Source organism: Chionomys nivalis, chromosome 21 (assembly GCF_950005125.1).
Source record: "Chionomys nivalis chromosome 21, mChiNiv1.1, whole genome shotgun sequence".
NCBI lineage: Eukaryota > Metazoa > Chordata > Mammalia > Rodentia > Cricetidae > Chionomys > Chionomys nivalis.
This window is the reverse complement of record NC_080106.1, coordinates 2,477,875-2,505,289: the sequence shown is the minus strand read 5'-3', so window position 1 is coordinate 2,505,289 and position 27,415 is coordinate 2,477,875. Positions and strand designations below refer to the sequence as shown.

General features: G+C 43.4%; 1 protein-coding gene across 16 annotated transcripts in view; it reads left to right on the top strand.

Moving 5' to 3' along the window:
• The window catches only part of Pard3 (par-3 family cell polarity regulator), a 490,400-nt gene that overhangs the window by 160,464 nt on the left and 302,521 nt on the right, over positions 1-27,415 (top strand). For all 16 annotated transcript variants that reach the window (XM_057753424.1, XM_057753429.1, XM_057753430.1 and 13 more), the window contains exon 3: positions 22,718-22,898. In XM_057753424.1, the coding sequence (XP_057609407.1) occupies positions 22,718-22,898 (181 nt within the window). The remainder of the gene's footprint in view (positions 1-22,717; positions 22,899-27,415) is intronic.

Sequence of the window (27,415 nt, the reverse complement as noted above, 5' to 3'; positions counted from 1 at the left end):
TGAGGTTTGTTTTCTCTGAATGCACAATGTTCCCAGGACACTTTCTCTATGGCTCTCCGCAGCCCCGTTCTTAGCTCCGAGGTTTGGAGGATCTGCATGAACCTCTGGCTGCAGTGTGGACTGGGTGCCGCAGGCCATTTCCGACTCTGGACCAGTGTTGCTCACCGGTGTGGGCTATGTTCACGTCGACTTCAAAGTCTGGCCTTGTAGGACTCCGCTTGAATAGCATCACGTCACGTGTGTGGGCCATTTGACTGTTTGAAGTGGTTTTAGAGTCCAGGTCAGCATGGATGCCGGTAAACACAATGCCGTCTTCATATCTTAATGCCTCTTCCTCCATTAATGTTCCTTAAAATGACATTTCTGCCGTAAGCACCAGTTAAACGATCTGATTCTTGATGCCTGAGATTTAAATTATTGTTCGCGTCCTTTATTCGGCATTTTATTTCCTTTTTTTTTTCCCTTTGTGTCTCTGAAATGTCACTGTGGGTGTTTTTTGTAGCATGGTTTCCCAAAGGATGGTTCTGAACATCCACAGTTAGATAATAGCTTTCTTTTCTTTCCAGCCCTCCCCCATTCTTTTCTGTTGGTCAAAGTGTAGAGACTTTGAAGAAGACTGAATTAGCACTCATTTTCCTAAGCAGGCGTGTTTTTTTTTTTTTTTTTTTTTTTTTTTTTTTAGCTTTTCGTGATGTCCTGTCTTTTGTTAAGTCACAGTTCCTTCTGCCTGTGGCTCAGCACAGCAATATTTGAGGAAAAGACAGGGTTGGTTCATGTCCTTCCACGTGGCTGCACCCAGTGTCAAGGCTGTGCCTTCGTGTACTAGAAATGGATTTAAGGAAAGGAATGGCTGGCTGTATTTAATTGGGGAAGAAGGAAGTTAGGGAGCAAGTGAGTCTGTGAACCTGGAAGACCAGCCCACCCAGCAGGAGTATGGCTTCCAGGACATTTCAGCTAGCTTCCCTGCAGAAGGTCCTCCTCCAGTCTGCGTATGCACATGAGGGGCGTGTGTGTGTTTAATCCAATCGCTTAGTTACACAGCAGTGATGTGTGCAGTTGTGCCCCGTCTATGGGACTCACCCATGTTTACTCGTGCTTGAGAACATGGGCATTTCTGATTCTCTGAGGTCCACCCAGTGCCTTTCAGTTGATCGCTGGGGTGGAACGGGGTTAGCTGCTACTGTTCCCCTGGATTCTCAGGTGTTGGGGTTGGTTGTTGAGGAAAAGCTCCTCGTTTCTTCAGGCCTGCCTCCTGGCACCCATGTTCTTTGACACTCTCTTATAAACCATGTGTACAACGGAAACCCGGTCGCTCTCCCTTGGCCTGCCTCAAGCCTTGGGGGTGTGGGTCAGTCAAAAAGAGGGTGTACGTGAACTCCTAGGCTCCTTGATACCGATGTATGTAGCCTCTTAGGTCTGCTATCCCTATTCATTTAAGATGGTGGTTCTCAACCTGTGGGTCACGACCACTTTGGGAGGTCGAAGGGCGTTTCCACGGGGGTTGCTTAGGACCAACAGGAAACACAGATATTTACGATTCGTTACAGTAGCCATACTACAGTTATGAAGTAGCAACAAAAATAATTTTATGGTTGGGGTCAGCACAGCATGAGGAACGGTATTGTAGGGCCACAGCGTTAGGAAGGTCGAGAACCACTGATTTAAGGGAATGTGCGTGCTGGGTCAGTTATGTGAGCGCATATGTCTGTAATGGCAGGTTGATGGTTTGTGTGCTAGCCTTAGCTGGTTAAAGATCATGGCATTTGTCAGGGTAGCAGGGTGCCATCCCTTTTCTCCCAGCATCTTGGGCACAGCTGACACCGTTGTACTTAAAAATCAGGTTACGAAGAAATAAGTGTATTGGCTGGCTTTATGGCAGCCATGCGGAAACGTGATTGGAGGAGGGAAGAAAGGATGGGCTGAGGACATAGTTGAGTGAATTGCTCTGTGGCAGCTCTTCCTTTCCTCAGGGTGTGAGGCAGAACCTCCGTGGAACCACGGCTTCAAGGCCTACTGCAGACTATGTGGGGCTACTGTTTTGTGGCCGGCTTTTACACAGAAAGCTAGACAGAAGGTTTGAGAACTATTTACAGAGCCACAGCTGTCTCTGAGCTAAGGGGTTAGTGTGTACCTTGTAGAACAGGCTCTCTGGTTTCTGTGACTTGCCTCTGGGGAGAAGGTAGAATAGGGAAAGGGTCAGCAGGGTTGTATCTGAGGCCACCCCATGATCAAAGTGGTCAGCCTGCCAAGAGGCATTAGAGTCATTGTTTTCTGAGACCCCAAATCTCCCTGTGTGTGTGTGTGTGCACGAACTTTTGGTACTAGTGACTGAGCTCCTGACGTCACTGCCTTCCTTTCCCAGAAGTCCCAAGCTCGTCATCCCTGGACTCAAAACAGACATTACCTGCTTTCCTTGATGCATATTTATGTGAAGTTCTGTGACTTTGAAATCTCACACCCAAGCCATATATTCTATTGTTTATCCAGAGTTTTCATTTACTGCTCCATTGGGTCCAGGGCCACTGTCTCTTACTTGCATTTTGTAGTAGATCCTCAGTTTTAACACGTTTGTGTAGCTGGAGCTCAGGAGAGCTGGGTGAACACGAGGCAGTTTCCCTCGTTTTCCTGGCATTACATTGGCACACGTAGGTGAGACTGTTCTAGAGCGCAGGACACGAGTCCTTCTCTTTGACGCTGTGGGTAGGGGCCGGGCTGCACAGGCACGCTTTCCTCAAGAATAATGTGTAAGTGAAAATGAACAGATCATTTAAATCATGAAAGGCGTTCTGGTTTTGAAGGGGAACCTTTAATATCATACTCCTGCTGTTTTGTTTTTAAACTAGTTAAAAGAGCATAACAAAATGTTTTTGCTGTTTTTTCTTCTGAGTTGGAAGAAAATCCTAATTATCTCCAAATATGGAGTGACTGTAGAATCATATAGGACCCGAGGGGAGATGTTAGCTCTCTATTTTCTTTTCTACTAAAAAACAGAGTCTCACTTATGCAGCCCTGGTTGGCCTAGAGCTTACAGTGTAGAGCAGGTTGGCCTGGAGCTCCTGCCTCAGCCTCCTGAGTGCTGGGATTAGAGGTGCGTGCCGTGGCCCGCCATTGTTTTTCTTACACTTCTGTGAAGATGATTTCCGAAGTTTCTGTTGCACTGTACAATCCCCCTGCACCCCCAAAAGCAAGGCTTGAGTTTTTCCATGGAGTTTGGTGCCTGTACATTGAAGGTGAAACGTATCTCCCAGTGCTGTGATTTATGAGGATCACTGTGCACAGGTTTTCTCTTTCTTGCCATGGGCACGTGTATCCAGCTCATCCAGGACGTGGGGAATCCAGCAAATGGACCGTGACTAGCTGAAGCAAGGTCTGAGAATGACCGTATCTGGAGTACTGTTCTTTGGAAGCTGGCTTCTTTGAGAGCAGTCATTGGGTTTGGGGTGTTGTGGAGACAATATCAAAGATTTGTACAAGGTCTTTTTATTCAAAATATTTGCCAAAGTGAAGTCAATTCAAGGTGCTTCATGGGTGACCTTCATTCTGCCCCAGTCTTGGAATCAGTGAGAGCATTCCTTCGTGTAGAAGACAGTTTAGAGACCACTGTGTCCCATGAAGTGTCTTTAATGTAGGATAGTGAATGTCTTGCCACTTTTATCAATAGAGATTTGTGTAGGAAATGTAGAACAAGGGAAGACCATGCCTATGACATATAGACCATCAAGTTTATGTAGTTAGTAATTGCTATCGGCCGTAACCAAGGTTTTGAAAACGCAGTTGAGCTCGCTGATACAAATGAAAGAATGAAGTGGGAGGATTGTGTGCTTGTTCAGGGTAAGTGGAGCCAGAAGATGGCTGCCCCATTGTGTGGGTTACCTGTCTCCATCCTGGCTAGGTACAACACAAGGAAGCACAATTATGGAAAGTCATGGCAGGTTTGATAACACAGGAAAGTCATGGCAGGTTTGACAACACAGGCTAAGGTTCCAGCAGCTGCTAGAATCAATGGTCAAACGTTCTAGATTTGAACATAGTCATTGCCTTGAGTTTGTCTGTCTGTCTGAACAATGCATTCCTTCTGCGATCACTGAGTCTCCTCTTCAACAGCAGATGTTAGGCCATGCCATCTGAAGGACAGGGAAGTGCCCAGTAACAATTTGTCCCTCTGGGAATGCTCCCCTGTGCTTATTGTCCTTCCACCATGCTGTGCTTATTATTTCTGTGTCATGTTAAAACCTAAACGTGGTTTTCTTACCAAGCTTGGAAGCATGTGTCTCGATATGATACATCCCGGGATGAATTCTTGGCAGTGACACCTGTGTTTCATTGTGCTGCGATGATTTCCAGTCATAATTATTTAATACACGTGGCACATGTAATATTTGTTATCTTCCCAGAGGGAGAAACGCTGTGGCACGGTGCTGGCTGATTACTTATGTTACGTTTAAAATATATGGTAAAAAATGCCGTGTGTTGGGTCTGGAAACTCCTGCTGTTCTATTTTTAGAAGCTAGTGTAAAGAGTTCCATCAGAGTGTGTAATCGGTTGTAAAATATTTCCTGTCACGTATTGCTAATTGCTGATATTCTCTTATTTGACCTGTTAATAGAAGAAGGCTGACAATGGGAGCCTACCCTTAAGTTTTGATGAACCGGCCAGTCATGTCCCTATTCTATAAATTTGCATAAGGCCTGAAAGTTTCACAAGCCACATAGACTATGAACATTTTTGTGTTTTTATTATCAAATATCGAATAACTAAACTCCATGAGCTAATGTGCTAGGAGAGTAAGCTAAACATTTAGGATGATTTCTTGCTTTTGTGCGTTTTCAAACCCAGACAATGGGGCAGTAATTCCTGGCTGTTTCAGCTGGTTTCAGCTGTGTTCAGAGACTAATAATCATGTTTTATCTGCTTGTCAAGGGTCTAGGGTGGTCTTAAATTCTAATGCGTTTGTTCATTGTTTGGAGCCTGAAGAATACATTAAATATCAAAAACAATGTGAAAGATGAGGAAAGCCAGCTCAGTAAATTTCACTGAAAATAAAAGCTGTCTCTATTCCCAGAGGGGTTCGGCATTTGTTGATGAGATAGGTATTAGTTATTGCTGTCATCTATGCAGCCGATTTCTTCATGTGAAAGTATATTTAGGATATGTCACATTTAAATTTTAATACAAAATATTAATTTCAGACATCAAAATCTTCATGCCTTTAATGCTAACATTTATTACATTGATATTTTGCTAGATTCTTAAAGAACATATATTTGTTATTTCTTGGTTTCACTTGACTATAACCATACTTTCATATTAAAACACATTTCTAGTATAAGGTGCTGAGGTGGGAGGGAGTGCACAGTACAAAATACCCCAGTACGATTCTCTAATGCTAATTGTCTCAAGATATCTCATATAGTTTGTTATTATTTGGTGAATTTTCTTGTTTCCCTCTCCACACTCATGTGCGCGTGTGCGCACGCGCGCGCGCGCACACACACACACACACGTTTTAAATAATCTGGATGTAGTATTGTTTCCTTAGTCTTACTATATGTGCACACACACATGTCGACATACACACTGTGGCATCCAGACAGGCTCTCAAACGGGGACTCAGAAGTCAAGAATGACCTTGAACTCTGGACCTTCTTGCCTCTACCTTCCACAGTGTTGTTTTTATTTATGTGAGTCACCACACCCTGCTTAATCAGTCTCCTTGTGTATATTTGAGGCTATTAAGATTCTTAAATTAAAGCGATATATTTAACCTCCCTTTCAGCATCTGTGCTGGTAGATTTTATGCTTGGATGAGCCCTGAGGGCTACTGTTGGTCTATATGCTGCATGTAGCCCCTGGTTACTGTCTGCTTAGGGTTTTATTTCTGTGGAGAGACTCCATGGCCTCAACAGCTCTTATAAAGGAAAGCATTTAATTGGGGCTGGCTTACAGTTTAGGGGTTTAGTTCATTATCATCATGGTGGGAAGCATGGTGGCATGCAGGCAGACATGGTGCTGGAGAGGTAGTTTAGAGTTCTACGTCTGGATCCACAGGCAGCAGGAAGAGAGTGAGACACACTGGTGGGGCTTGAGCATCTGAGACCACACAGCCTGCCCCCAGTGACACATTATCTCTAACAGCACCACACTTGACAGCCACCTCTCTTAATATAATACCATTCCCTACAGCCTAAGTAAGTATCCACCTCAGTTACTCTTGTCCCTCCCCGCTGGGCTTATCTCTACAGATGAGGCTTTGTGTGGTAAATGGTGTCTGGCCTTTGCATAATTTCCAGTAGGTTTAAATGGGATACCATTTGAAAGTCTACACCCAGAGTGTCTTCATTCTGATTTGCTCGGCTCACGCTTTGAGGTGGGAGTGTTGGGTTTGGGATCTGAGGGAACCAACCATGGAAACTTTGCCTTGATTCTGGAACAGTAAGCAGACTGCAAAAGTAGCAGGGTGGGCTGTATTCAGTTGGTTTTTACTTAGGCAGTTAAACCCAGGACCTGAGGAAGGGGAATCCACTGGTGTGTTTTACCTACCGTTATTTTGAGATAGGTGAGAAGTCAGTTCTTGTCCTGGTTAGTGGTCTTCTCTCTCTCTCTCTCTCTCTCTCTCTCTCTCTCTCTCTCTCTCTCTCTCTCTCTCTGTTTTGCTTTTTGACCAACTTGAAACCAAATAAAGTCATTTGGCAAGAGAAAACCTCAATGGAGAAAATACTCCCACCAGGTTGGCCTGCGGTACATATTCTTGATTAATGATCGAACTGCTAGGTCTCAGTCCATTGTGGGCTGTGCCCACCCTGAGCAGGTGGTCCTGGGTTATATCTCACAAAGCAGGGTAAGCAAGCTATGAGAAACCAGGCCTTCATGGCTTGTGCTTTGGTTCCTGCCTCCAGGTTCCTGCCCTGAGTTCTCCTATTTTCCCTCTGCGATGGAATGTGACCCGAGAGCTGTAAGATGAAACAGACCCTTTCCTGCCTAAGTTACTTTCATTCATGATGCGATTTTCTATTAATTGACTTTCCGATAAAATGCAGGCTGGATGCAAATGATGTCAAAAGGCAACCTAGATTGCTAGCTGCAATTCCGAAACCATCTGTGCCCTGAGATCTCATTAGTGCCGGAAATCTCATGGCAGAGCTGCAGTCTAGAACCTCTTCACTCCCTTGGTGTTGTTTTGAGCACGTGGTTCCCGTGCGAGAGCAGGGTTGTGCCGTGGTTAATGGGAAACCTCAGCTTCATCTTTATTGTGCCTTTGCTACTGGCTTACTGAATCAGTCCCTGTGAATGCCTGAGTGGGGGAGCCGCATCATTGGTGTCACTTTACACAACAGAGTTTAAAAGGACTCCAGTGATGCCTTGTCCTTGTCCTCCATCCCCACACAGTCATCTCTCAATGATGAGGGCGAGGCCCACAGATTGACGCTTACGTTGCAGATGTCTAGGCTGCAGTCCCGACGTTTCAGACTCGGTATGAATATTTGCATTTTTAGTGAATTCCTAGGCAGTGCAGCACCCACACTTGGAGAATTTTTTGGTGAGGGGTTATAAAGTTGGGTGCTATTTTGAATGTGTGTATCGGTGTTTGTGTATTAGCCACTATGTAGATAACATTTGAGAAAATGAAGCTTAGTACCTCATGGTGGGCAAGCCAGCTGTCATGGTAAGCACTCCTCCAGGCACCCGAGAGTGGCCTGTCTGGGATTGTCACAGGAATCAGCATGAGAATGGCCTGACTGACATGAGGAGGCTAAGATGATGTAGGCCTTGAAGATTTTTGATAGTACACATAGAATATTGACTTCATTTTATTGAAAATGACTTCAAGTTATTTTTCTAAGGTATTCACACTCTGCATTCATTTCGAATGTATCTACTTAACTTGGGATTCCTATTTTCATAATTAAAAAGTTATTCCATGGGGAACTTGAGTTAATTTATTCTTTGCTTCTCATGAAAAATCTATGGGGACTGAGTTCTTTTAATGGCGTCATCCCTACCAGATGTTGAAAACAACTGGACGCGCCAGCCACTCATGGGAGTCACCGATGATCGCTTGCTCTCATCTCTGAGACTTACCTTCACTCATGTAATTTTCTTGATGCATGTGAGACGGGCCCTGATATCAAATATATGGTGTTGACACACTTAATTTAGCGCTCTTTCCACAGAGCTGTTAAATTGACTATTAATTGGCCTTCTGATAAAACTTGTGCTTAATGCAAATGATTTCAAAATGCTTCTTAGTCTGCTAGCTGCTGCTTTGAAAGCATCCGTGTCCTGAGATCTCATTAGTGCCAATGTGTATATCCACTCTTTCCTTGAATGTAATTAGAGTTTTCTTAAATATAATGATGAAGATTTATGAGGTTGTGATTAAAAACTATATTTTTTGAAGAAGTTCCTAACTTGGGACTTTGCAGCTTGTTCATCTGCAGATGAACATCTGTAGATGTTTGTTCTCCAGAGTTTGGCGGACAAAGAACAGCTGGTTTATTATGCTCAGTCCACAACAGCCTTGGTCTTGCTCCCACAGTGACCCGGCTGCAGAGAAGCAACCATGGAAGATCAGCTTTCTCATATAGTCTGGTCACCTCGTTGTCTGAATCAGCAGGCATGGAAAATAGCTGACAGACATCTATATTTTCTGGTTTTCCCTCCCTCCCTCCTTCTCTCCCTTCCTTCCTCTTTCTTCCTCTCATTCTCATTCTCTCTCTTTCTCTCTCTTTCTCTCTCTCTCTCTCTCTCTCTCTCTCTCTCTCTCTCTCTCTCCCCCCCCCCTCCTTCCATCCCTCCCTCCCTCCCTCCCTCTCCCCCTCTCCCTTTTTTACTATTTTCTTCCTTGTCCTCCCCTCTCATTAGTCAGCTAACGAGGTGAGGGGTGGTGCAGATTCATGTGTATAGAGGACAGAGTCAGCCTCGACTGCTGTGTGCAGGCACTGTTCACCCTTTTATTTTCAGACAAGCTCTCTCCCTGCTCTGGAGCTCGTCCAGTAGGCTAGGCTCTCTGACCTGCAGGTCCCACTCTGCCTCCTCCTCCTCAGCCAGCACTGCTATGTCTGTCTGCCTGCCTGCCTGTTGTCTGTGGGCTATGGGCATTGAACTCATGCTTTCATGCCTGCCAGGCAAGAACTTCTCAGACTAAGCTAGATTTTATCCCCAGTACAAATGTTGGGATTTTTCAAGTTAATTCCAACTTTGAAGATTTTGGCATGCTGCGATGATGGTAGTAACAGTTGTTTTATCATTAGTGTTGCGTGAAAATGGTGAATTCTAAACAAAAATGATGAAAAACAGCTTATTTACAATGTGTGTATCCCAGGAATGTGTCACTTCCCTGGCAGGAGATCTAGAGATGATAGTGCGGTTTCCCTTCCTAAAACTGTATAAAAGCAAGCTTCAGTGTTAGCATTTTCTCTCTGTCTGGGTCTCCCTCCCTCCCTCCCTCCCTCCCTCCCTCCCTCCCTCCCTCCCTCCCTCCCTCCCTCCCTCCCTCCCTCCCCCTCTCTCCCTCCCTCCCTCCCTCTTTTCCTTTCCCCTCTCTCTCTCCTTCTCCTCTCCCCCCTTCTCTCCTGGTCCTATGTGGGTCCAAGGCATGTCAGGTTGTCGTTCTTGGCAGCAGGTGCCTTAACCTGCTGAGCCATCCAACTATCCCGCTTCATTCTTTATGGCTCCACAGTTCTTTGTAGTAATCATAAATAATTTTTATAGCTAGGGAAAATATTTTTAAGAAATGTTTGGCCTACTGCAAGCCTGATGTTAGTTACTATTAAATATCAGCAAAGCCATATAAGGTGGTCCACATCTGAGTTCGCATATGCTGTTGCAGTGGATACATCACAGAGTCTGAGTGATTCTTCTGTGACAGGTTCTCAGCCTCTGAGCTTGTGTGTAATTACCCGCTGTTGTATGGCGCTGCTCTTGTCACTGCAGAAAGGTTTTCTGCCCCGGCACGCCGTCCTAGCTGCGACACCCAGATGTGTGCCCAAACTTGGTTCATGTCCTCTGTGAACAAATTAGCCCTTCATAAAAACAAAAACACACCCCTCAAGTTCACGTAATAGTGCATGGAAAGTAAACACACACGTATGTGTGCATGCACACAAAATGCACACACCTCGAGCAGCATTTCTGCCTGCCACGTTGTCTATTTTATTAATAATTTCATTCTTTCTATACCATTTTATTTCAAAAAGATGTTATAAATATTTTCTTTTCCCCAAATGTGAAGTTCTTGGCAGTGTCTGTTTTCTATTCATTTTTAAGAGTTGTGAGATACAGGTGTTCTCAAGCCTGTCTGGGTTTCCTTATAGCAGAGGCTGCAGAAGATGACCCCTCCTACATGTCTGTGATGATTCTTGCTACAGTGGAAGAATGGCCTGGCAGCCTTGCTCCATGCCGCCTGCCCTGTAGTTCGGGAGGCAGATTGCCTACAGTGCGCCTAGGTGCAGTCTCTCTGCAGAAAGAAGTTGCTCTGTGGGCCTCAGAGGTCAGATTGGGGCTTTCTGTGAGTTGGGATGAGTTCTAGAAGGGATGCAGCTGGCTTTAGAAACCGGAACCGTGGGTTAGAAAGTTAAGGCTGCCATTTCTCTAAAAAGAGACTCTTGTTGTCAGTTGCTCAAACTCTGGGGGTTCTTGCCTTCTTTTTGCATTGGTATTTCTTACATTTTCCCATGGATAAAATAAAAATTATCCTGGAATCGAGTGAAGGGTAACATTTCTTTCCTTTGCCAGTTAAGAAGAAATCCTCTAAGCATCGTACTAGATAACTGGTTGAAAGAGAAGTGTATGATCAGGTGGTGCTGCACACTTTCAATCACAGCGCTCTGGGAGGCAGAGGCAGGTGGATCTCTGAGTGTCAGGCCAGCCTGGTTTGCAGATTGAGTTCCAGGACAGCCAGGACTACAGAGGTAAACCCATCTCAGAAACCAAAGAAATAAAGAAAGAAGAAAAAGATGTGTATCACCTCCAGTTGATAACCACTTGAAAAATGACAATTTAATTTCCTCCAGGGGGTCCCACTGGAGAAACAAAAAACTCTTCAGGGCAGCCGCATGCTAGCAGTAGATGGCCACCAGAAAACGAGCTCGGTCTCACCTGTGGAAGGTTCTCATCTCCTAAGACGGTGTCAGAGCAGCAAGGGAAGCAGAGGGAGGGGAAGCCATAACTGTGATGTATTATGTGAGAAAGAAAATCTATTTTCATCAAAGGGGTAAAAGAGGCTTATTAATACCTTTACTTTCTAGAAGCCACCTCTGCTTTCTATGGTGCTATTTTTGTGATCTTTAGCGGAATCTTTAATGGATGTTAATTTTTAATAGATTGTTATTATTCTGCTGCAAAGTTTACTGACCTCTTAAAGCCCTGAGAACTTGAAAATGGTTGTTTTGATTGCATGAAGTTCACATTTGTCATTGAGTAACAAACTGGTGTGCTAGCTCAGTTATTTAGGGTTTGTTATTTTCCTATGAATGAATATCACAGGTTATAGATTTTTGAAACAATAAAGACTTTTTAAGCCCATGGAGATGAGTGTCATGGAGATACTTATAGAGTCGGTCTCTGTGGCTGTCCTGGGCTAGTTTCCCCCATGGGTTCTCATGCTACACGGGGCAGCAAGGCAGATGGTCTGTTTGGTAGTTTTCTTACCTTGGGAGGTTTGCGATATAGTGAATGTTGTCCCAGAACTTGAAAGGCAGAGGCAGGTGGATCTCTGAGTCTATATGGTCTATGGTATGTTCCAGGCCAGCTGAGGCTACATAGTAAGACCCTGGCTCTAAGAAAGGAAATATATAAAGAACCTTTAGTAATTACTGACCAGTCTGCCCATGATGTGCAAGGTACCAGCCTGACTCTTACAGTGTAATGTGTCCCGCCTCATTTGGACCCTGCTTGCTGAGTAGCTGACCCTTTAGGCAGAGGATCACGGCTCTACTGAGCATGTGCATTTGTTCCTCTGCTCTATGCAGGGTGGGATGTCCATTTCTGTTGTGACTTTTCTGTTTGTGATCTGACACTTTGCTAAATGTATTTTACGGTCTGACACATTCGAACTGGGTCAGTTCTGAAGGGACAGCAGTTTACAAGCAGTGCTCATTTCCCGAAGGAAAATTCACAGCTTAATGGTTTGTTTAGATGAGGCTTGCTCATATTTTTAGGCAAGCACTATGCTAATTTTTGAAATCAGGGTTGTGATACTCAGTGAACCACCTACAACATTTTAAGCTGCTATTTCTTTTTCTTTTAGGTCAGCACTGGTTTTGTTGGTTTTAAAGAGTTTAGCCATATCCCCGGCTGGTTTTGAACATGCAGCACTTATTCTGCCTCTGCTTCCTCAGTGTTGGGATTGTGGTGTAATCCCACCAGCTCCGGATTTGACTTTCCAAAGTGTATGTGTTTCTGTGCGATTGTTACGGACTGCAAGCATTCACCTGCAGGCATGAAGTTAGGCAGTCTCGAATGACAACATAGGAGAAGCACACTTGTCACCTCTAAGGGACCAGGTATTGACCATGGCCTGGGGACACAGGTCTCGGCTGCTTTAAACGCCATGCTCCAATGTAGCGACCGTCTCATGACGTTTTTATAGTGATAGATAAAGACATGAATGGATGTTTCTCAAGTTTGTTGGTAAGAAGGTTAAGCAGTCAGGATGCAGCAAGTGAGGAGTCACCAATATCTACGGCCCCTATGCTCTCTTTCCTTTAGGTTGATGGAAGTTAGAAAATCTGTGCATTGTGAAAGGATTTACCTACAAGGATGTTAGGTCACCCCCAGAGGTGGGCAGTGCATAGTTAGTAGGGGGCTAAAGATAGCCCAAGATAATGTTCTTATTTCACTTGAATATTAAGATAATTTTTAGTGTGTGTATTTATGTGCATATGTATACACATGTGTCAGAACCTGTGCATGGGTTTGTGGTGGCTGTAGGAGGCCTTGTGGTATTTCCTGTTACTCTCTGCCTTATTCTTCAGACAAGTGTTCTCATCGAATAGAAGTGTGCTATTTTTGGTTAGGCTGGCTGTATGGGCTGGGGGCCTATTGTCGGTCTCAGTCCAGCAGCATTGGGCTAACAGCACATGCAGCTGCTCCCGGGTTTTTACGTGGTTCCAGGGGACTTGAACTCATACCTTCCTGCTTGTACTGCACACAGTCTTCTGAGCCATCTCCCTGGCTCCCCAAGACAAGTGATGATTAAGCTCCACACCTGTAACATTTCGGTTTCTCTAAAGTTCTCACGGGCCCTGCAGCCTTGTAGGTGCAGAGTGTCTCAGGGAACTTTCACATCCTGTAAACAAAGCTAACACTTTGCTTTGGGAGCTACCTAGAAAATATTTAAGGTCAAATAAAGCCCCTACCTATAGGGTCCTACATATTTAGGTCTTCAGCTTATTTTGTTTGATATTTAAACATGTCTTTGAAAATAGTTTTCTATAAAGACCAATTGTCTCTGTGTTGGCAGCTTGCACAACCAATACTAATTGTGCTGTAATCTTTGAATTTTAGCTGGCAGAGGCTTCATCCAGACTCCAGGCTGAGAGGTTCCTTTCCCTTATCATATCCATGAGAATTATGACAATTCCTCCTCTTAGCTTTTCTATAAGCCAAGTGCATAGTCAAGGGTTTGTCCTTGGACTTTCCCTCTGCCCATCCACCCTATTGAAGGCATGAACCCTATGCGTCACTCCTGCCTCTGTGATGCCATCCACACCACTATGCCAATGCCTCTTAAATAAGTCTGTGCTCTGTCTTTTCATAATTATACATTTTAATTGCATTTTCCCTCCACTGCTTTCCTCTTAGTCTAGGCTCTCATGACTTCTTCATCAGTGGACTTAGCCGGCTCTGAGTGTTTACCCTCTGGTCCCTTTTCTGCACCCCCTTGAAACCATCCATAGAATAAATGCCAGTAGATGGTGTGTCCTTAAGGAAGCCCTAGTCTTCAGACTATGCATCACTTGACTCAGCCGCATTCCCAGTGCCTGTCACCACGCTCTGACCAGAGTCTTAGCTCCTCGAAACTTTCTCTAGAGTAAGAAAAGTGTATTCAGCACGTGTTGCTTGCAGTAACCAATCCATGCCTTCCGTCATCATTAATACCAGGTCCCAGGCTCTGACACTGAGTCCAGATAGGTGAAGAAGATGCCCAGGTCCACACAACTAGCCACTGACTTTGTGGTCCCTTACTTACTCTGCCTCACCGATTCCAGGTCATCTTCTGGGAGGCAGAAGGCAAGACAGAGGCTTGCTGTCCTCAGAATCCGCGTCCTTTAGAACGGGGTTTCTGAGTTCTCATTCTTAGGCAAACTCTCCGGGTTCCATGGCAGGATGCTTGCAAGATATTGTCTTTATCCTTCCACCCATCACTTGTGTGTGGGAGAGCGGATTGGCACACAATTAGTATTTACTGTGTGTTTACTTCTTACAGTACTGCAAATGGGTTGTACTAATGAAGAGTTGATTAAAATTTTTCATTATTTGGTTGCTTTTAGAATACACCTGCCAGATGATTAAAACGAGCCTAATTTAATCAGTGTAGTACTGTACACCAGAGATAATTTAAGCTAATGTCAAGGACATCTTCATCTATCCCGTGGAAGATGCTCAAACAATGAGCAGAGCAACAAACACTTCAGAAACTGTTTGAAGCTCCCCATCTGTACCCCCGTGGATATTTCCAGTCCACGCTCCACTTTTTCCTTTTGTATGCAAATTAAACTGAAGGCCATTTTGTACTGTAACACGAGGCTTAGATTTTAGAAAACACATTGATTGGATTTTGATCTTTTGCTAATATTGGCTCCTGTTTGTCAGCATGTACACTGACGTCTGTGTCATCTCCAACTTTTTTTCAAAAGTTTGGACAAAATGTATGTTTTTGGTGCATCTTCTGGAGCTTTGAGACTGGATCTGTATGGTACTGGCTTATCCATACCCAGCTATCCTCCTGCTTCAGCCTCCCAAGCACTAGTAGGATAGACTTGCCACTCACCACCCTTGATTAGTGCATTTGAACTGGAAAATAAACCATTTTTCCCTTTTTATCTTCGGTCATCCGTTTTCCTTTTATCTGCCCATCTCCACATCCTAATAGAGTCGTATGAATCCCCTTTATCCTTTGAAGCAGTTAAACTTCTCTTTATTTTCTGGTCATGCTTTTAGAGGGAGCTAAGTTGCCAGTGGGTGTCTTGTTCAAACAGTGAACTCTGCACTTGCAGGCTTTACTGACTCCCAAGTGAATTTCCCATAGATACGGCAGGTTGCCTTGGAAACGGGCTGGTTTCCGCACTGAAAGTGCTGTCTCGTATTAAGTGCGGGACGATGCTCTGCTGACCCCTGTTGTTTCATCCCAGGCCTGACACGGAGTCGGGATGTTTCTGTGGCTTTGTCCTTGTGACTGAGTAGCACTTCTTCTAAACACAGCCTCTGAAACTTGGAACTAAGCGATTCTTCAGATTTCTAATTTGAGGTGGAAAGTTTCTGAGCATTGATTGCCAATAAAACAAAGTTTTAGAGTCCACAAGACTTGACTTGCAGGAAATTTTTGCGACTTATCTCCTTCTTCCTTTATTTATGTTTATGGATGAACTGTAGACTGTCTGAGTTCCTGGACTCCATGGAAGTCCCCCATGCTCTCAGAGAGCTCTGATCCGAGCTCCACTACAGCCTGCCAAGCGCAGCTTCCAGGGAGAACTCTGTGGTGAGGTGAAGAAGGGAAGTTGCCCCTGGCCAGCAAGATAGGGAGGCCCTGGCTCCGTGGTCTCCACTAGTCAGGAAAGTAAAAGGAGCAAAGCACTCTCCTAACTAAGTATCTCAGCTTGGGTGTTGCATCTCTCGGAGAGACAGAGCACTTAGGGGCAGAGGGAGGCAGCCTGGAATTCTTTCCAGAGAGCACTGCTGAGGGAAAGCTGCGTCTTCGCTTCAGTCAAGAAGAGAATCTGAGGATAAGAGCATGGAGCAGGGTGGAGTTTGTTGAGAAAATGATTTAATGTTTTTGAAGTCTTTGAGAAAGGGCTTGCATACCGATTGAAGCGTGAGTAGCGAGAGACAGCTTCCTCACGGAAAGGACAGTGTATACCACATCTGCATCTGGCCTTCTTAAGACAGGTGTATTTTAGAGCCTTAATAATAGCTTTGTATATGATTTTGTCAGCCTTTGAAGTTACATTGTTCAAATGTTTAGAAAGGTTAAATAATAATGCTTTGGTATACACTGTAATATAGAGAATTTTCCTTTAGCGACTCAGATTGTGAGGTCTACATTATGCAGTGCAATATGTAATGCAATCAGATTGCATTATACATGCTACAAATGCGTAAGACTTCAGATGAAAGAAATAGGGAGAGAAAAGGCACATGAATTCTTCCTACACTTAGGTTACAGAGAGGGAGGAAATGTTTTGACTAGAGACACGGTCCATGATCTGCTCATAGAGGAATATATATGCTGAAGAGGTTGAATGTCAAAGTCACATGTTTAGCCTTCTGAGTGGTTCTCTGGCTCTTCTAATACTCTTATTTGAGGCATCTCTTAGTAACAGGAGCATTGTTTCTGCCAGCAGTGTCTTTAGTTGTACCCCAGAATAAGAGGTGTTTTTCCTTCATGTGTCTGGATTGTCTCAGCTGTGTAAAGGATGGGGGTGTGGTTCTGCCTGTGGCCATCATTCCTGGGTTTCTGGATGGAGTGAGGTGTAAGAGATGGGGGTGTAGAATCACTTGGGTCACCACACTGCTGGCTTTCTGAATGCAGCATTCTGTTATGTGTGACATGGGCTTGTAAGGTTTGAGGGAGTGGAGGTTCAGACAGGCCTGGGCTTTGCCAAGGAAGAAGTCTGCATTGTTAAACACCCACACTTGCTTCTGACAGTTCAGTAATGTCATGAAAGGGACGGTAGGTGTGGGAAGTATGTCTTGAAATTGCCTCATAGGAGAGGGTCTTGAGAAGCGTGTTCTCTCTCTCTCTCTCTCTCTCTCTCTCTCTCTCTCTCTCTCTCTCTCTCTCCCTCCCTCCCTCCCTCCCTCCCTCCCTCCCTCCCTCCCTCCCTCCCTCTCTCTCTCTCTCTGTGTGTGTGTGTGTGTGTGTGTGTGTGTGTGTTTGAGACTTTCCTGCATTAGGGTAGATTAATGGCTTAGCCTATACTGTTCCCAACACAGGCTAGCGTTGGTTCCAATGTATTCTCTTCCTGTTGCCCAGTTTGTTGGCTAGTTGAAATTTTGATGAAATGCTCCCTGCATCAGACATGTATGATGAGGCAAAAAGACAAGCTGAATTAGGATAATTTCGGAATGAGCCAAACATAAGCACACCCTACACACTACCATACATTTTCCATTTTCTGAAGGTCAAGCTGCCTAAACTCCCAGAAAGACTCCCACTCCAGACATGCCTAATTAAAAAGAAATCTCAGAATGAATCTTAAAGAATGATTGAGTTCATGGATAGTGAAAATATGGAGTTGAATCACGTCTTAGAAATTTAAACTACATTTCTTTTACTTTTCCAAGGGCACGCAGGGATTTGAATCTGTGATGTTTTTATGGAAGTCTCATTTTCTTTTACTGTGTTTCTATATGTATTCTTGGAGAGTAGCTTTTCTAAAATTATAAATCCTTCCCAATTTAACACGAAATTACTTCATGTCTGCACCTGGCACTTAAAGTTTGGTTTAGAAGAAACCTGTAGAATTGTATGTTCTTGGCACAGTGCAGATCACCAACTGTGATTCTGCCCCAGGAATTCACATGGCACCCATTCACGACACAGTCCAGGTTTCTCAATCCCGTGTTTCCCCAAAATGCTGGAGATAATTATTGAAACTAATAGACACGTATAAGCATTTCCATGCTTGGCGTTTAAGGACTTGTTTGTGATTTCCATCTTCAGTTCGCCAGAAAGGACTCGATTCTTGAGAAAAGATTCCATAGTTAATACCAAACTTGGATTTCAGTTATGTCCAATTAAACACCAAAATGTTAAAATCTGATAATTTCAAAATACATATTAAACCAAACAGCTTGTACAAAATGTGGTATTTAAATTGATGTAGAAATCCTATGTTCTGATTGATGAATGACTCAAAATGGGTGTTGTTAGTTTATCCAGGTTACAAATGGACCTTTGCCTGTCCTCGTTTGGGAAATTGAAGCTTTTCCAGTTGAATGATAGCAGAAAGTGGCATCTCTCGTCTGGAGAGCCATAAAGACAGTACCGTGTACCAAACTGGCTCTGCTGCCTGTTTTTATAAAGAGTTAAACAGAGCCACACCCCTTTCTTCGTGGGCTTCTCTATGCTGCTGTCATGCTATCAGAGTAGTCATGACGATATCACCTGGAGCTCAGCTCCAGAAGATTTTACCTCTGCTGGCACGAGATTCCTGTGCCTCCGAAGCAGGGGCATCTGCTGGTCGTGCCAGGCAAACAGGACTCAGTGACATTTTCTGAAATCATGGGAGGACACCCACAAATGCTTTCCTTGATTTTGTCTCTGTTAAGGGTATCGTTTGCATTGTGTATTCCAAGATGGAATAGCCCCAGTTTTCATCCCACCTTGTATTGTCCTCCCCACGGAACATCCCGCTGGATTAATTACATATTTTGTCCCAGCCAAGTTCCGCACTTCCTGTTGCGTGCCTGTCTCTGTGACGTGAGGATAGAAATTGTATTTGTTTAGGACGACCAAGCTAAGAAATGAGGAAATGCTGCTCCTGTTTTCGTGACTGTGTCTTTTCTGCCCTTTGATGACCGAGTGTGGACACTGCAGACACTCAGCAGGGTGGTAGCACAGGTGGTTCCTTTCACCCACAGCCACGGTTCTCCCATCCTTGGAAAGCTACTGAGTTGCAGGACACCTTGGTAGAGCTCAAAGAACTGTTCTGGTTCCGAGGAGAACCAGAGTGACTGTGCCTAACCATCAAAAACTCCAGTTTATTTGAAATAATTTTAAATTTCATAAGAGATAGGAAACAGTTACCAAATGTTTCCAGGTCCCTTCACCAGCTCCTTAACTTCCGTATTATCTATAATCAGAGGCAACAGTCATCACTGTAAACAGTGTCTGCAGCTCACACATCAGCGGATTTTCAAAATTCATTTAGATTTTGCCTCTCTCAGTTAGGATCTTTTCTGGCCTTGTGTCCTGCCTCCAGAAGATCCTGTCACGTGTATTTGTTGTTTTTCTGTGGTTTCCTAGTTAGGTGATTTTTTTTTTGTCATTGTCTTTGATTTTCATGACCATGTACTCTGAATCCGAGTAACGTTTGTTTTGTGGAATGTCCTTCAGTTTAGGTTTATCTGACATGTTAAGATTTAGATTAAGTGGCACGTGTTTGGCAGGAATAGCAGCCATAGAAATGGTATTTTTGTCCTTGGAGCTGGTGTTCCTATCACTTCTGATCTTTTGTATGGGGAGTTGTACCTGCCGACTTTTCCCACTGCTGAGTGAGCTTCCTCTGGTTGGAGCAATGATGTGGGGCACCTTTGAGACCGGCGAATGGATTGTGTCTATCTCTATTCTTTCCATTAACTCTGGCAGCCATTGCTATCGTTGTAACAATTATTTCTGTGGATTTCCTAATGATAGCTTTTATTTCCAGTATTCCTGACACATTCATTATTATTCATATATTTATTTTTGAGACTGGTCTTATATACTCCAGGCTGGTCCTTAGCTTATCTGGTGCCAAGGATGAAATGTATCATTTGGAGAGGCCTTTTGAGATAGGCAATTATCCCCCTTTCTTCATTTCTTTGCCTATTGATATTGACATCTATTGGTAGATTTTCTGTGACAATTGTTTCTATGAATGTTCCTATTCATAACTTTTATTTATGTTGTTTCTTATTTATTTATACTTATCCATTCATTCATTCATTCATTCATTCATTCATTCATCTGTTTGTTTCTTTGTGAGGCAGATTCTCACATAGCCCAGTCCAGTCTCCAACTTGTTGAATAGCCAAGGATGAGCTGGAATTTCTGATTCTCTTGCCTCTACCCCCAAGTGCTGGGATTACAGGCTTTTGTCACAATGTCTGGTTCATGCAATTCTGGGAATGAAACTAGGAACTCTGCATATTCTAGGCAAGTCCTCTGCCAGATAAGCCCCGACCACCCCACCCCACCCAGTACTGTCTTCATTTTTGGATGCCACAATGGAAGATGGCCCTCAGCTTCACCATTATGTTGGCCGTCACAGATGTACAGATGTATTGTTGATTCTGCAATTCTGAGCCCCAGGTGGAGTTATTCCTTCTGCTGTAAGGTGTCCCAGCTTTGCTTGTGCATCGAGGTTGTATCTGCTTCCCTTTGCTGCCTCTTTTACCTTTTGAACGCCACCTCACTCTCAGCATTACTAGGCATTCACACTCCATGTGTCTTTTCTCTGTTTCACTTTAATCAATTATCTTTTCAAGATGCCTTGTCTAGTCAGTGAATAATTTCATAAACCTGGGTCTGGGCATGAGATGTGCTCCCTGACCCAGGGATGCATTGCTTCTCAGTACTGGGACTGTCAGACTAGAGCTAGGAGATTTACGTGTCTCCTCATGGCATCGGCACTCATCTGGACTGTCTGTTGTATGCCTGTACACCTGTAGTCATGTACCACATATGATCTTCCTAATAGGCTGCCCATTAGACTACAGTAGGTCTGGGAATTTTCATCGGCTCGGGTGAGATCATAGCACAATGCTTTCCTCATTTGTCAGTATAAAAGAACCTACTATATCGCCAGTCATGTAAAATTATAGCAATACATTATACATAGTACATTCTATCATTATTGTATAGTATATTATGTCTTATAGAAAAGCTTAGTGTTCAGTGTGCCTCGCTGTGCCAACGATGGCCTCATCTATCTGGTGATCACAGTGTTATTGATTAATGGCCTCCATCTAGTGATTGGCCTACTCATGCAGGTCAGCGGCAGTATTCCCTGGGATTGATTGGGTTACTCCAGTAATGGAGCAGTGTTGCTCAGGGTGGCTTACTCCCATGAGCCGCAAGTTTGTGCCGAGCCCCAATTCCAGTCTCACACCCCAGAGCTCATTGCAGCATCTCCTTGTCTGTAACTGCTGCTTCTGACAGTGAAAACATTGGCTTTCACAACCCAAAATATTGCCACTGTTTTGTTCATTCCTGATATGCGCGCTTGTAGCCGAGTGGGAGTCGCTAAACTATGTGCATGCACGAAGCAAGCTGACTCCCTGTGATACAGTGTTTACATGGCTGTTCTTTTATATTCAGCTTCATTTTAAATAGTGGAGACAGCGTTTTTCCCTCCCAGTGCATCTAGATGGTTTATGTTAAATAATGGAAATGGTTTTTTTTTTTTTTCACAGTGAATCTAGACTGTTTCTGTTTCATCCCATTGAGCATGGGCGTTTATTTGTAGAATGACCACGATTGCCTGCACCATTGTGATGTCCTCAGTGTCCCTGTCTCATGTGGCCAGCCTGTTGGATTTCAGTTAGTATTGGTCTTGTAGGTGATGATCCACAGTTATGCCTCTAACTTGCAGAGATAATCTAAAGTGTACCCTTTCTTCCCATTGTCATCATCTAGTCCCCTCCCCTCTCCTTGTAAATGACTCATTTTCCTGGTCTTTCTTCAGTGTTACACAGCAATGAGGAGATGGTATGTCTTTTAACAATATCCTCATCCTCATATGTGAAGCATAAGATATATAGTGTTATAGGGAGGCCCTTAGTCTGCTTCCTGGACATCTGGCAACTCAGACCCGAAATATTTACACAGAAACCATATTATTTAAATCACTGCTCAGCCCATTAGCTCTAGCTTCTTATTGGCCACCTCTCACATCTTAAATTAACCCATCTCCATTAATCTGTGCATCATCATGAGGTCATGGCCTACCAGCAAAGTTTTGGCGCATCTATCTCCAGGGACGGCTCCATGGCTTCTTTCTGATTCCGCCTTCTTTCTCCCAGCATTCACTTTAGTTTTTCCTGCCTAGCTCTGTTATTTTGCCCTATCTAGGCCAAGACAATTTCTTTATTAACCAATGGTATTCAAAGCATACAGAGTGGGATCCCATATCAATATATTGAGGGATCAAGTACACATACAGATACACACATGTACAGAATGCAAAGACACACACACACACAATTCTGGGGATATAGCTTAATTGATAGATCATCTGCCTAGCATATAGGAGGGCCTGAGTTCAGTCTCCAGCATGACAGAAACCTGGCTGTGGTGGTTTGGATCTATAATCATGGTGCTTGGAAAATGGGGAGCGAAGGTAAAATGATCAGAACTAAAACAGCATCTCTGGACATAGCAAGCTACAGAGCAGCCTGGGTGACTTGAGATTCTTGTCTAAGGGTGGAAAAAAAGAAAGAAGGAAAAGAGTTAATACATCTATACATGCATGAACTTGGTGCGTCTCTGTACTTAGCAACATATCCTTTGTAAAGAAGATTTAAACTCACTCCCACCCTAGCTTTCTGCCATGCTGCTGTGTCTTACTGTGTTTTTTACCCATGGAGTTTTAGATAGGAAACTCTCTTTGTAGAAACGTGTGAATGGATCAGGCCCCAGGCAGACAATGTTTCACTGAGATACTGCTTTCTTCAAAACTAGCATTCTTGGATATATTGCTGTCACCATTTCCCCCTAGGCTTGTCCTGGTATGGAGGAGTTTTGGGGAGTTATTTCCTTTATTCACAAGTGCCCCTTGTCTGTCGTTTCCAGCTGGTAGCAGTGTTTGATGAACAGGATCCCCATCATGGAGGAGATGGTACCAGCGCCAGCTCCACGGGAACCCAGAGCCCAGAGATATTCGGCAGTGAGCTGGGCACCAACAATGCTTCTGCTTTTCAACCCTACCAAGCCACAGGTGAAATTGAGGTCACCCCTTCAGTCCTCCGGGCAAGTAAGTGAGAGCTTCCTGTTTTCTGCATATTTTCTTTTAATTTCCAGGCACCCTAATGTCTTTATCCATCTTTGCTTCTACAATTGGAATTCTTTGTGTCTATCAGACATTGGTTGCATTTTGAAGATAGACCCAAGAAGCCAGTTATTATGTTCCTGTTCATAGATGGGCTTAGTTTTGTCTGTCGTTGAGACTTCTGGTTGCTCACTAAGGGCAAATGAAGATACTTTGCTGGGAAGCTACCCTGCACTTTCTTTGTGGGTAGAAATAACCAAAGGCTTCTAATAGTCCACTAAGTTGTAGCCATGACCTACAGAACATGTATTTCATAACCTCCGCACTGAAGTCATCAGTGGGGTTTTTGGAGAAAGGCAACTAGAACCTCAAGGGAAGTTAGGGAGACAGGGAGTCTGTGAGGGGTAAAGTGCCTCCCAGGAACTCCAGTTCCAGGACATTTGTGTGATGGGTTCCATAACCAATTCCAGAAACTTTACTCTGGATAGTGAAATCTTTCTGCTAGAAATCATACTTGTTTGTAAAATTTCAGAGCTGAGCTGTTGTTAGCAGTGAGAAGGTGTTCAGGTGATTTATCGTGTAGGTCAAGCATGCTGACAGATGCCTGCAATCTTGCTCTCGGGGCTGAGGAGGGGACACTATGAGCTGAGCCATAATGGGGCCCTGTGTCACCCACATTCCTTCCCAAAAGAAATAAATACGTTTTTAAAACTCATTTATCTTTATATGTCTCTGCTTAAGAGCCTTTTGATTTTCTTCAGAGCGAACACCTGTAGTTGATTAATAACATGTAACTATGTAATATCTAAAAGACGGCATAGGTAATTATTTAGAACGTGTCTCTTATTCTCCTTGAATGTATTCTAATCCCTTGTTTCTCATTGGTGGTGGTCTATAGCATTTTAGCAACTTGCTTCTGCATGTCTGGAAGCTACATCTACTTCTTTTCTTGTTTGCTCCTTCCTTTTTTGTTTTATTTAGTCAACTAGGAATTTGAAATATGCAGCTCACTTGAACCTGAGTCTAATACTAAGCATCCAAAATACAAAGAGAGAAAAGATAAAACATTCTTATAATTCTCTCAGAGACTCTACATAAGATAAAGGAAATCTCTACATAAAAGAAAAAAAATAAAAGGAATATCAAACTCTTTACCAGTCTCTAGCCTCCTTGGTTCTCCAGTAAGTCTTGTTTCTTTATTTATTTGTAAAGACTATTGTTATGTGTTCTTTGGCACTTTCATACATATTTACAAAAGCAGCCAGTAACATAGATCCTTTCCAGTCTCCACTGTTCCTCACGCTTTGACCCCCAAAACCTCCCACCGTCTTGTTTCTTGCTCCTTCCTCTCCTTTTTCTCTTTCTCCGTTCCACTTTCTCTGTCCTCTTCCTCCCTCTCCCTCCTTCTTATTCCCTCCTTCTTCCTCTCCCTCTCCAACACAGAGTCCAATTACTGCAGCCTGCTGGAGTGTTTCCCAGTCTGTTGACATGATCTAGCATTGTAGGTCTTGTGTAAGTGGCCTCAGCTTCAGGGAGCTCATGAGTGCAATGGTCATGTCCTGCCCTGAAGACGGTGCTTCACAACACTCCTGTCCATCCTCCAGCCCTGACACCCTCTCTACTCCCTGTTTACTGCACTACCATATAGCTGTAGTAGATCAGGGTACATCATGTGCCTCGCATACATTAGGCCCTGTTAACATTTAACAAATCTGATAGGCCACCCGGGGGCTGCTATGAAGTTATATCACACATAGGGAGAGAGATCCTGAAGGTACATCATGGGGCGTGTCCCAAGAGTGATGGGTTGCAGAATTATATCTGCACGTAGAACAATGCTAACCAATTCCTTCAATTAATTACATCCTCTGGAGCACAGGAGACCCAGGTCCAATGGAAAATGTTCCAAGGTTGGAGAAGAACACCCCTTCCATCTCCCCTTTCATCTGGATATTCTCAAATGACTGCTCCCTTAGCCTCCCTGCCAGCTTATGAGGCATGCCGCTTTTCTGGGCTTTGTGCATATATAAGCAAATTTATTTTAAACCATTTTAAGTGATTGGAAACAGCAGTTGATCACTTCAAGGGTACATTATCCAGAAAGTCCTCAGCTAGATGTGGTGGTGTGTTCTTGTCACCCAGGCATTTGGGAGGTAGAGGCAAGAGGATCAGGAGTTCAGGATCAAGCATGCCTATGTAACAAGTTTGAGACCACTCTGGAGCTACTTGAGGCCCTGTATTGAAAAATACAAAGCGAAACTATTGTTTCATTTACTTGAGGCAGTCAGTGTTCTTGAAAATAGGAAGCAATGAAGGTGTCCGCAGGTTACCATGTCTTTTTATTATCTACCTTTGTATTTAGCACATAGTGAAATGAAGGTTTACTTAGGTTGAGCCTGTGCATGAAATGTAGATTACCTAAGTTTGACTTAACAAAAATCAAACTATAAAATAGCACAGATACTTAGGTGCCTGACGTTTGGACATTATATCTTAAATGCACATACTTAAATTGAGGGCCTTCATTGTCTGGTTTGTGTAGCTTGTGTTTGTGTCTTTTCTAAAAAAAAAAGTAGATGTTGCCTGAACACCATCTCCTATGTTTATTTGGGGAGCATTTTCATAACATACTTCCTGTTAATTTTTACTCCCCCCTCCCCTTCTTTGGACCCAGCAGAATTCCTCAGGAATAGCCACTCCTGCTTGGCTGTAAGTTAAAAACAGTTTTTAACTTAAATTGTCTCTTTAAACAATTTTAGAGAAGATAAATTTATATTTTAAGTATATGTGTTGTGTTATTAGTGGGGGACTACGTGTGACATTAATTTAGATGTTATGCTTTGACTAGCCCCAGCAAGTAAGGAGTTAAGAATCTAATGTAGATAGTCCTCTTGATCACAGGACAGTCAGCCATCACACCTGTCATCTGTGAAGATGGCACTGTCTGTTTTGTCAATGATATCCAAATACACTATACAAGACTGTCCTTGCCAACTAGTGTGTTAGGAACTGAGAATACAGAGAGAGACAAGGAGACAGTGGCAGTCCTTGGCATCACAGAACTTTCTAGCAATCTTTCTTATTTACACATTTGGAGTATGAAGACAGGACTTTATGAAAAGACTTTCTCAATGGAAAAACGACTCTAATCAATCACCATAAAGTTTGCCAGATAAATTTGTAATATAGAGTGAGGAGATTGCACACACTTGTGCACAGAGATCAATAGAGCCAATACTGGGAAGCCCAGAACAAAAGGGATCATTGTCTTACACTCAAATGACAGTTACCTAAAAGTTGAGAGAATCTGTGATGGCTCAGTGGGCAAAGGAGTTTGCCACCAAGCCTGACCACCTGAGCTCCATCCCTGTGACCCAGACAGTGGAAAGAGGATGCTGACTCCTGCAAATTGTCCTCAGATGCCACTCAGGTACTGTGGCACGTGCACTTTGTGCACTGACACACACATGTGCCTGCTCACAAAGGAACAATTCCCAGACCTTAATGCATCATCCCAAAGCATGGATGGGAAGGGAGTTGATGGCCCCAACACACTGAGTAACTAACTAATAATGTAGCAACTGTTCAGCCTGATTGGAACAGCATGAAACTAGAGGTCAGCCATGCAAGCAGGACCTCTGAGAGTGTTGTTGGTCACATTGGACTCTGTCACCCTTCTGGTCAGTGGCTCTTACATCTGCCTTCAAAGTCAAAGGAAATTCCAGTAAACTTGGGAGTGCTGTACACTTTATTGATATCCTAGCTTCTGGAAATGACACTGTTGGAAAGGATTGACAAAGTATCTGGTTAGTTACAAAGTATTGGCAAAGTATCTGGTTAGTTACAAAGTATTGACAAAGTATCTGGTTAGTTACAAAGTACTGACAAAGTATCTGATTAGTTACAAAGTATTGACAAAGTATCTGGTTAGTGACAAAGTATTGACAAAGTATCTGGTTAGTGACAAAGTTTTGACAAAGTATCTGGTTGGTTACAAAGTATTGACAAAGTGTCTGGTTAGTTACAAAGTATTGACAAAGTATATGATTAGTTACATTTTATTTTAGTAACTTTTAAGTCTTTACATCTTAAATTATTTTAAAACTATATGAAGTTACCCAGGTAGTGGTGGCACACACCTTTAGTCTTAGCACTCGGGAGGCAGAGTCAGGCAGGTGTCTTTGTGAGTTCGAGGTTAACCTGGTCTACAAAGCTAGTTCCAGAACAGCCAGGGCTGTTAATCAGAGAGAGCCTGTCTTGAAAAACCACTACTACTGCTGCCACCACCACCGCGCATATTAAGTTCTAGAACTATCATTTTTTTCTGAAACTTTTAGCTTGTAAACTATTACTAATTTCATATATTTTAGAATTTAAATAGATCTAAATATTTATTTAAAGAGTATATCTTAAAGTAAATATCCCTCCCCCATGTATATATACCTGTCTCTCTCTCACTCTCTCTATATAAATATAAAACTGTCATTGTGTCTTCATGTAAA